Source organism: Salvelinus sp. IW2-2015, linkage group LG37 (assembly GCF_002910315.2).
Source record: "Salvelinus sp. IW2-2015 linkage group LG37, ASM291031v2, whole genome shotgun sequence".
In the NCBI taxonomy this organism is placed as follows: domain Eukaryota; kingdom Metazoa; phylum Chordata; class Actinopteri; order Salmoniformes; family Salmonidae; genus Salvelinus; species Salvelinus sp. IW2-2015.
The window spans coordinates 4,855,302-4,866,268 of NC_036876.1; the positions used below are offsets into that span (position 1 = coordinate 4,855,302).

General features: G+C 46.0%; 1 protein-coding gene and 2 long non-coding RNA genes across 3 annotated transcripts in view; 1 reads left to right on the plus strand and 2 right to left on the minus strand.

Moving 5' to 3' along the window:
* Nucleotides 1-10,967, plus strand: part of LOC139023863 (uncharacterized) — a 50,593-nt gene that overhangs the window by 10,864 nt on the left and 28,762 nt on the right. The window lies entirely within an intron of this gene.
* Nucleotides 3,839-8,548, minus strand: LOC139023822 (uncharacterized). The gene is made up of 5 exons (XM_070437787.1): nucleotides 8,505-8,548; nucleotides 7,992-8,354; nucleotides 7,523-7,873; nucleotides 5,129-5,212; nucleotides 3,839-4,395 (listed from the first exon to the last, which is right to left on the minus strand). The coding sequence occupies exons 1-5, from the start codon at nucleotides 8,545-8,547 to the stop codon at nucleotides 3,839-3,841; spliced, it is 1,398 nt and encodes a 465-aa protein (XP_070293888.1). The 5' UTR covers nucleotide 8,548.
* Nucleotides 5,877-7,311, minus strand: LOC139023865 (uncharacterized). Its single transcript, XR_011475071.1, has 3 exons — nucleotides 7,199-7,311; nucleotides 6,580-6,641; nucleotides 5,877-6,457 (listed from the first exon to the last, which is right to left on the minus strand). It is a non-coding gene; the product is annotated as an uncharacterized lncRNA (long non-coding RNA).

Sequence of the window (10,967 nt, forward strand, 5' to 3'; positions counted from 1 at the left end):
GGCAACGCTTCTCGGGAATGTTCCAGACATGGAAGACTMTGAAGAGCCTCTTCCATAGCCTTCCCCAGTTTCACCAGCTGGTTYTGGTGTTGATGAAGTAGGTATCCCTGTTCTTCAACCATCTGGGAGATGTCCTGATTACCTGATGCTTCCATTTGTTGAGGCCATATTCTGTAATGTARACYCTGGGAGTCGGAAAACAAGTGCAGCTGGTGAGTTTAATAATAAACGGAACATAGAACAATATAACAAACACAAGCAGCGTATAGACATAAAACACATAGTCAAAACCTTCATTTTATTTAACCTTTATTTAACTAGGCAAGTCAGTTAACTAGGTGGTCTGTAATAGTTTGCAAGCCCTACAAAATCCGATGAGCGTCGGAGCCCGTGTAGTACGATTCGATCTTAGTCCTGCACCGACGCTTTGCCTGTTTGATGATTCGTCGGAGGGCATAGCAGGATTTCTTTTGAGCTTCCTGTCAGGGATACCTGCTTGACCATGGTGTCGATGTTGAAAATCCACGCTGAGGCCTGGGTCCAGGATGTCCCTGGCAGGGACCCAGCACCTCTCTTCTAGGCCATAACCCTCCCAGTCAACCAGGTACTGGAACCTCCTGTCCCGAGGTCGAACCTTCAGGAGACGCCTCACCTTGTAAGCCAGTTGGCTGTTAATGAGATGAGGAAGAGGGGTGGGCCTGGAAACAGGAGACAAAGGGCTGTGAGACATAGGTTTGACTCTGGACACATGAAAGGTGGGATGTATACTAAGGGTACGGGGCAACAGAAGACGAACAGCAGTGTGGCTAATAATCTTGGAGATGGGAAATGGGCCGATAAACCGAGGGGAGAGTTTGCGGGATTCCACCCAGGGGGGCAGATCCTGGGTGGATAGCCATACCTTCTGGCCGAGACGATATCGGGCAGCCGGGGTCCGATGGCGATTCGCTTGTCGTTGATACCTGGAGGTGGTCTTGAGGAGGGCCGACTGGGCTCTCCTACAGGTACGACGACAGCGGCGGACAAACATCTGGGCAGAAGGTACCATGACCTCTTCCTCCTGCTCGGGGGGAAGAGCGAGGGCTAAAATCCCAGGGAACACTCAAACGGAGATAGGCCCGTGGCAGAGCAGGGTAAGGTGTTGTGGGCGTACTCGACCCACACCATCTGCTGGCTCCAGGAGGAGGGGTTGGCGAAGACCAGGCAGCGCAGAGTAGTCTCAAGATCCTGGTTGGCTCGCTTTGACTGACAATTGGACTGGGGTTGTAACCCAGAGGACAGGCTGGCCGACAAACCAATGAGGATGCAGAATGCCTTCCAGAACCGGGACAAGAACTGAGGCCCCCGGTCGGAGACCATGTCCACGGCAGCCCATGGGTCCAGAAGACATGTTGCACCATGAGCTGGGCAGTCTCCTTGGCCGAGGGTAGTTTGGGGAGAAGAATGAAGTGAGCAACCTTGGAAAACCGGTCGACCACAGTCAGGATGTCAGTGTTGCCCTCAGACGGGGGGAGACCCGTGGCGAAATCCAGGGATATGTGGGACCAGGCACGGTGAGGGACAGGCAGTGATTGAAGAAGACCAGCCTGAGCTTGCAGAAGAGTCTTATTGTGAGCACAGACCATGCAGGAGGAGACAAACGCGGCAACATCCGGAACCATTGTAGGCCACCAAAAGCATTATCGCACGAAGGCCTGGGTCCAAGGGGAAAGGAAAGGCCCACTCCAGGACCGCAGAGCGGAAAGTGTCAGGGACAAACATCCGATTATCAGGGCCCCCCCCCAGGGTTCAGCTGGGATTGTTGAACCTTCCGGACTTGTTTCCCTATACCCCAGTTGAGTGCCGTCACCAGGCACGAGGTGGGAAGAATGGTCTCGGGCTCCAGGGTGGTACCTGTGGGGCTATAGCAGCGGGTCAGTGCATCCGGCTTGACACTCTTGGATACTGGCCAGTACGCGAGGGAGAAAATGCACCGTTTGAACAGCAGGGCCCATCTGGCTTGCCTGGAGTTGAGGCGCTTGGCGGTGGGGAGTTACTCCAGATTTTTGTGGACGGTCCACAGGATGAATCGGGGTTCCGCCCCCTCCAGCCTGTGCCTCCATTCCTCCAACGCCATCTTCACCGTGAGATGTACACAATTCCCCACATCGTAGTTATTGTCCGTGGCATTGAGGCGGTGGGAGAAGAAGGCGCAGGGATGTAGCTTGAGGTCCAGGGCAGAACACTGGGACAGGACCGCCCCCACTCCGACATCAGAAGCATCGGCCTCCACCACAAACTGACAGGAAGGGTCCGGACAAACCAAGATGGAAGCTCTGGTGAATCGATGTTTGAGGTCCCTGAACGCCCGGTCAGCAGCTGCAGACCACATGAACGGTACCTTAGGCATGGTGAGTGAGGACAGGTGGAAGCCAATGTGCTGTAACCCCGGATAAAGCGGTGATAGAAGGTGGCGAACCCCAGGAAGCATTGCAGCTGCACCCTGGAAGTAGGCTGGGGCCAATCCACCACCACTCTCACCTTCCCGGGATCCATTTGCACACTCCCTGCGGCGATGATGAAACCCAGAAAAGGGATGGTGGAATGATGGAACTCGCACTTCTCTGCTTTTACAAACAGCTGGTTCTCCAGGAGGCATTGGAGAACTTGTCGGACATGGAGCACATGTTCATGGGTGGAACGGGAGAAGATGAGGATGTCATCTAGGTAGAACAAGACGAACGGGTTCAACATGTTACGGAAAACGTCAGTGACCAGAGCCTGGAACACAGCAGAGGCGTTGGTAAGGCCAAATGGCATGGCCAGATACTCGTGTGACCGCTGGCCATGTTGAAGGCGGTCTTCCACTCGTCCCCTTCCCATATCTGCACCAGGTGGAGGCGTTCCGTAGATCCAGCTTGGAAAACACAGTGGCCTCCTGGAGCGGCTCGAAGGCAGAGAAATTGAGTAGTAGCGGGTAGCGGGTCTTCACCGTTATCTCCTTGAGACCTCGTAGTCAATGCATTGGCACAGGATCTTGTCCTTCGGATGAATCCTGCAGCAAGGGAGTTCCCAATGTAGGTCTCCATCGCCTCGGTCTCTGGTCCCGACCGAGAGTACAGTCGTCTCCGGGGCGGAGTTGTGCTAGGGAGAAGGTCAATCCCGCAGTCATAAGGTCGGTGCAGCGGGAGCGAAGTGGCCCGGGCCTTGCTGAACACTTCCCAGAGGTCCGGGTGCTCCGCGGGAATGGAGGAGAAGGTCCGGGGCACCTTCCAAGCCTTCCCGAAGACATCCCGGGGCAGGTTGTTCTGACTCTGGCAATGGGCTTGGCAGAACAGGCTCCAGCCCATGATGGCACCAGTAGACCAGTTAATGAGGGGATTTTGTCGCTGGCGCCAGGAGATTCCCATTTGATGAGCAGGGATTTGACGAGCAGGAACTGGATAGCCTGTCTGTGGATCCCTGACACACGTAGGTTGATGGGAGTTGATGGGGCCTATAGAGCGCCCGTCCAGTGCTCTAACGTCCATGGGAATAGAAAGGGGTTGAGTGGGGATGTTCAGCTTGGACGCCAGGGTAGCGTCCAAAAAGCTCTCGTCGGCCCCAGAGTCAATGAGAACCTGGAGAGATTTGGACTGGTCTCCCAACAGCAGAAGGGCATGAAAAGGAGGGTAAGCAAGGGAAGCAGGAGCATTCTCCATTTGGCCCACCAGAGTACTTGCTCCTACAGGAGAGACTTTTTTTTTACGGACAAGAGGACACTAAATGACCAAGAGTCCCGCAATACAGACAACTCTTCGTGTCGATCCTGTATTGTCGTTCCGCTGGCGACAGCCCAGCTCTGACTAGTGGCATAGGCTCAGGAAGCGGTGACTCGGCCATCTTCGGCAGAACTTCGGGGCAGGTCGGGAAGCATTGGGTTCTTTCGGCAACGAGACCGTTGGGACCTTCCGGGATGACTTGGAGGCAAGGTGAGATCCCTGGGTGTGCAAGCGAAATCCAATTTCCTCTCCCTCCGTCGTTCCCGTAAATGCCCATCGCTACAAATGGTCAAAGCGATGAGGGAATCGAGATCCGTAGGTAACTCCCGTTCTGCATGCTCGTCCTTGACCTCCTCCGAGACGCCGTGCAGGAACATATCGAACAGTGCCTCTTGATTCCATGCACACTCCGCTGGCAATGTGTGGAGATCCACCGCATATTCAACTACACTGCGGGAGTCCTGCCAAATCTGGATTCGCTTCCGGGCAGAAGCATCAAAAACCTTATTCACTTCTCCCACAGCTGGCCACAGACTAGCACATGTGGCCAGCTGTTGTTCCCACACGGCAGTAGCCCAGGTGAGAGCCCTCCCGGACATCAGCGTGATGAGGTAGGCAATCTTGGAGCAATTCGAGGGGAACTGATTGTGGTTCCCTGGGTGGAGGTGACATTGCGCAGCTGGCCCGTGTATGCTGGGTCAGTCATGGCCAGTTCGTACTATCAAGGTTCAAGGTAAGACCCAGATGCAGAAACATCAAATTGACAATGGTTTAATATTCCAACAGGGGCAGGCAATAGACAGGTCAAGTTAGGCAGGGGTCTGTAAACCAGAGGTGGGTCAAAGGTACAGGTCGGCAGGCAGGCTCAGGGTTAGGGGCAGGCAGAGTGGTCAGGCAGGTGGGCTCAGAGTCAGTACAGGCAAGGGTCGAAACCAGGAGGATGAGAAAAGAGACCACTTTTTTATTGACCTAGTCACTGGTGCCTCCTGCTTTAATTTTAGATTGTAAGCAGGAATCAGGAGAATATAATTATGGTCAGATTTGCCAAATGGACTGCAAGGGAGAGCTTTGTACGCGTCTCTGTGTGTGGAGTAAAGCTGGCCTAGTTTTCCCCTCTCGGTGCACATTTAACATGCTGGTGGAAATTTGGTAGAACGGAATAATGTTCCCCTACTTTACAGTCCCCGGCCACTTGGAGTGCCACCTCTGGATGAGCTTTTTCCTGTTTGCTTATGGTGGTATACAGCTCATTGAGTGCGGTCTTAGTGCCAGCATGTGGTGGTATGTAGACAGCTACGAAAAATACAGATGAATCATGAGATTGTCTACCTCAGGCGAGCAAAACCTCAAGACTTCCTTAGATGTTTACAAATATACATTGACTGGACAAAGGACAATGATGAAGATGACACAAAGAGCCAACGCTACACCCAGACAGTACACTAAGAGAACATGGTCCTCCTTACAACCATCTGTGGAAATACAGACAGTGATAGAGGAGATTCAGGACATTTTGCTCCACCAGGCATACATTTTATTCACAGCAATGTGAAAGAATGTTAGACATTTTCAGAAATGTCAGAAATATCACTTACGGTCAATGTCCAGCTTTGTCCCATTGCCAAATAGTATCTCCCCACATGAGGCCACAGCACAGTAGTAAGTCCCAGCATCAGAGATGCTGAGGTTCCTCTTGGGGAGGTTGTAGACACAGCTCTGTGTAYGAGACCCAGCCTCAGGYCTCTTCTCARACTGATCACTCCTGTCTCCATAGGTGTAAATGATTCTTAGACAGGATTCCCAACTTACATACAGATACAGTCTGTATTCATTGATGAATCAATGACGTGTTTCTTTTAAAATGCTTACACTATCAAAGAGTTGTGATATTCATCTTCAAATGGTGTAAAGTCAGAGTTACTGCTTTGTATTTTTACATCATTTGAGTTGGTTTCTGAGACTAGTAGCACATACAGTGCCTATAGAAAGTCTACACTAACATTGGATGACTTCATTTTTATTGCGTAACAAAGTGGGATTAAAATGGATTTAATTGTCATTTGTACACAATTGTCAACTATGTACACAAAACACATAATACTACATCATACAAATAAGTGGTAAGAGTTAGGCAAGTCAATAAACGTAGGAAATAAAAACATGTTAATTGAAATATCACACAAGTATAAAGGCAGGTTACAGAGTTCCATATTACAACTAGTATCATCAAAAGGAAGAATTCAGACATTTGCAAAATCATTATATACAGTATTTTGTGCTACACTTCTTTTTACAAAAGCAAATGTATCCAGTCAGTCAGTCAGTTAGTCAACTTCAGCCACTGTTGCTAAGGATTTGAGAATTCTGCTTTCACACTTCCGGAACAATTATGCTCAGCATCTGAGTGATTCTACATTGATATTAGGAGAGTATGCCAATGCAGTGACAGTCTCTTCAGCTAGACCCAAATATGACATTTTACAACAAATGAGGAAAGTACAAAATAGCCAAGTCACACAGACACAGTCATGCTCAAATTGGAGGTCAGTAGGGCTGAACTTAAAATGATGCTGATTGGAGGACTGTTACATCCTGTCTTGATGACTCACACCAGAGTAGATGGTTTCTTCCTCTCTGTGTTCTCTCCTCTGTCTCCTGGGCTTCCTGTCAGTGAACTTTAGGCCAGCGTAATTCAGGCCATCATCGTCACCGTGGAGCTGTGGGGATGAAACACAGACTCACTCAAATCAGACTCTGGGTCAAATCTAATGCTGTTATCTTTTGCTTTAACAAACTTCTCCAGACTCACTCTTGATACAGTACAATTGATCCTGCTAACCTGTTGGTCTGAGGTGTTGGAATGAGGATTCCCATAGTGGCTTTGTTGAAAAGGGGTCCCTGCTAAAAGGCAGATGTCAAAACATTCAATATATTGGAAATCTTTTCTTGTTTACAAATAAAAACACATACTGCTGTGAATGTCATATTTTCTGCTTCAAAATGTAGTAGGCCAGAGAGGGAAGTGGTAAAAGGAGGGCGAGCATGTAACGATCGTTGTTGGAAGGATTGGACCAAGGTGCAGCGTGGAAGGCGTTCATCATGTTTATTCATGTGAACCAGCAACAAAACAATAAAGAGTAACAAAACAAACGTGCAGCTTTGTAGCACAAAAAAGGCTACAATACAAAAACAAGATCCCACAAACAATAGGTGGGAAAAGGCTGCCTAAATATGATCCCCAATCAGAGACAACGATAGACAGCTGCCTCTGATTGGGAACCATACCAGGCCAACATAGAAAATAAAAAACTAGACTACCCACCCTAGTCACACCCTGACCTAACCAAAATAGAGAAATAAAAGGTTATCTATGGTCACGGTGTGACAGAGCCTTCATTCCTCTTTTTGATCTGTAACTATTATTGCTATTACTATTCGTATGAAGACTTTTACTGTACCTGCACAGTGTTCACATTGTGACCTCTTCATTCTAACACAGAGGATAACGTTGACAATCACACTCAGAATCACAGTAGTTGTCAGGCAAGATATAATGATGAGGAAAATAAGATTACTCGACAGGTCACCCGACAGGTCTGAAAGTTAAAAAGCAAGGCTTGATTATTTTCTATTATTCTTTATTCCTCAGTGATTTTGGCATTAAAATTAGCTATACGAGTTATATTTAAAATCTAATACGAATTGAAAGTCATGGAATTAAATATTGATATTTTCCACCATTTGAGAGAAAATGTGTGTTATTTTGGTTATGCACAGCTTACCTTCGATGTCCAGCTTGGTCCCGTTCCCGAACAGTATCTCCCCGCATGAGGCCACAGCACAGTAGTACGTCCCAGCATCAGAGAGGCCGAGGTTCCTCTTGGGGAGGTTGTAGACACAGCTCTGTGTATGAGACCCAGCCTCAGGGCTCTTCTCACACTGATCACTCCTGTCTCCATGGGTGTAAATGATTCCTGGATGGGAATCTCCTGAGCCATGTCTGAACCAATAGACACTGTGTTCTCCTGCACAGGTCTCAGTGTGTATTGTACAGTTCAGAGACACAGAGTCTCCTGGCTGGACTGACTCAGACACAGGCTGTTGGAGCACAGACATGCTGTTGGACCCTGAATCTGATGAGAGTGAGTAAGATCATTGTGTGTACATTCTATTTTCCTGCTGGATTCGTTAATTTAGCATTATATGAACGCACATCATTACAAACTTTTTTTTAAAATCAACCTATATTACCTTTGACAATTAAAACAGTTCCTTCTCCAAATGTGACTTCGCTCACTACCATAGCAACACAGTAGTATGTAGCTGAGTCCCCTGACTCTGTCTTAGAGATGATCAGGTTACAGCTGTCAACTCCTCTCTTCACACTCAAACGTTTAGTCTCAGTAAAGTCTTTGTTAAAGTTGTTGGAATAAAAACTCTTTTTACTGTGATAATATGATGAAGCCATGAGAAGAGGCTTCTGTCCAACAGTTTGCTTGCACCAAGAGACTCTGATCAAATGAGATTGACAAAAGCAAGTGAGAGATACACTTTGTCCCAGMTGTGTAACTATCACAGGGTCTGGTTGGATTACATCCTTGTTAAGTGCACAACCTGTGAAGAAAACAAACTAAATAAATCAGACAAAGTTATAGTACAGATTTATACATTATTATCATTATTCAGACTACATAGTCATTCAAATTGATTCAAAAGACTACGATATACAACATKAAAGGAACCATATTAATATTTCTTAGTTACCAAAATTGGCGTAAAACAAAAAGATTGTCCAATATATAATCATCATTTCCTTTCTGAACTGTATAGTGTGTGGGTCTGACAACGAGGCACCTTTTATATGATGACACTCATTGGTTAATCATTATGAAGTAGGCGGAAACTCTGAACTGAGTGATATAATTGGCTGTCTGAACAGGCATAAAACATCTTATAAAAACTACAATTTAACATACAATCTGGCATACCATAGTTAGAACAGCCCTTCAAATGATGTAAAGTCAGAGTTACTGGTTTGTATTTTTTCAACATAGGAAGTGAACTCCGATGAGTTTGGCAACTTTTAAAAATAAACTTAAGATAAGATACTTTGATACCTGGTGCAAATAAGTGGTAAGAATTAGGCAAGTCATTAAACTTAGGAAATAAAAACATGTTAATTGAAATATCACACAAACATGAAGGCAGGTTACAGAGTTCCATATTACAACTATTATCATCAAAAGTAAGAGTTCAGATATTTGCAAAATCATTATATACATTGTGTTGTACACTTCTARAAAAACAAATGTATCCAGTCAGTCAACCTCAGCAACTATTGCTAAGGATTTGAGACTTCTGAAACCATCCTAGTATCAGCTTTCACACTTGCTGAACAATTATGCTCTGCATCTGAGTGATTTTACATTTAAATTAGGCGAAGCTAAYCCTCTGCAATGGCATCCTACAYCAAGTTAGAAATGTATATAATCYCCAGGTCACACTGGAACAGCCAAGATCAATGTGGAGTTCAGAGGAGGGGTGGGTCTTAACTTAGAATGATGCCTATTGGATGACTCTCACATGTCACATCCTGTCTCTATGACAGAGCAGAGTAGATTTCTTCCTCTCTCTGTTCTCTCCTCTGTCTCCTGGGTGTGGTACTCTTCTTGTCAGTMAAATTCAGGCCAGTATAGTTCAGMGCACCATTGTTCCGTGGAGCTARGAGGATGAAACACACACTCACTCAGTTCAGATTCTAGGTCAAAACTAATYCTGTACTCTTTTGCTTTAATACTCTTATCCAGTCTCACTCTTGATACAGCAATTCTGCTAACCTGTTGATCTGACGTGTTGGCATGAGGATTCCCATACTGGCTTTGAGGAGAAGGGGTCCCCACTAAAAGACAAATTACATGACATGCAAAATACTTGAAACCTCTTCTCAAAAGGCGTACTACCATGTCTTATTTTCTTCTGAATTAAGAAATGATACCAGAGTACCTGTAAATAGGTTGCTCTGTGTGTGAGGCGGGTGCTAGTGGCACGAGAAGAGAAACAACTATTCATCATTGCAGCATAAAGATGCCTGCGTATGGAATAAATAAATACATTCAACTTCCTTTGTCTTGATTATTGTGAAATGCTTTATTTACCACAAGTAAGTCATTGTCAGATGAGTGTGTCAAAGAAGCAATGCACCTAATTCATTACAGTTACAGCTAACAAAGTTAACAAGGCTGTGTCATTCATCCAGTTCTACTGTCTGATCCCAGAGTACACCATCTCTTCCTKCATGTTGCTTCTRTGTCTTCTAGACCTGTTSTTCTTGTTGCTCAGATTCAGAGCTACATAATGGAGACTGTCTGCATCTTGGGCCTGTGAAGAACAATTATAAAATGGAAGGGACTATTACTATATGTTTTTATTGTTACCCCTTTCACACTTCTTTATATGGTAATTCAACATCAGGAATTCAACTTACCGCTGCATCTGAATAAGAGACTGCTGGACCTCTTGTCTGAAAGACGGGTCCTGAAAAGAAAGACAGAAAATATAAAGATACAACTGCTTATTCCATTACAGATACATCTGGTGATATCAAAGAACAGCGAAATCTATGAAGGACTTTACCTGTTAAATACATCATTCATTTTTTTGGTATGGACTTCACTTACCTTTACACTGCAGATACTTTAATATTTTTCATGATGTACATAATGCAACCAAGGACAATAATCAGGATAAATGAGAGACCCAATGCTGCACTCAGGCAGTACACTAAGAGAAGAGGGTCTGCGCCATTGTTTCTTATGTGATCTAAATAACTAGTACTATGTACAGTTTTACACAGTAGYTTATACAATAGATATAAACAAAAATGTAAGTTGTTTCACCTGCACTTGATCTTCAGCTTGGTCCCATTTRCAACAGTATCTGCCCACATAAGACCACAGCATAATAGTAAGTCCCAACATCAGAGAGGTTGAGGTTCCTCTTGGGGAGGTTGTAGACACAGRTCTGTGTAGGAGACCCAGCCTRAGMGSTCTTCTRACACTGATCACTCCTGTCTCCATGSGTGTAAATGATTCCTGGATGGWATTCTRCTGAGCCATGTCTGAACCAATAGACACTGTGTTCTCCTGCACAGGTCTCAGTGTGTATTGTACAGTTCAGAGTCACAGAGTCTCCTGGCTGGACTGACTCAGACATAGACTGCTATACAAC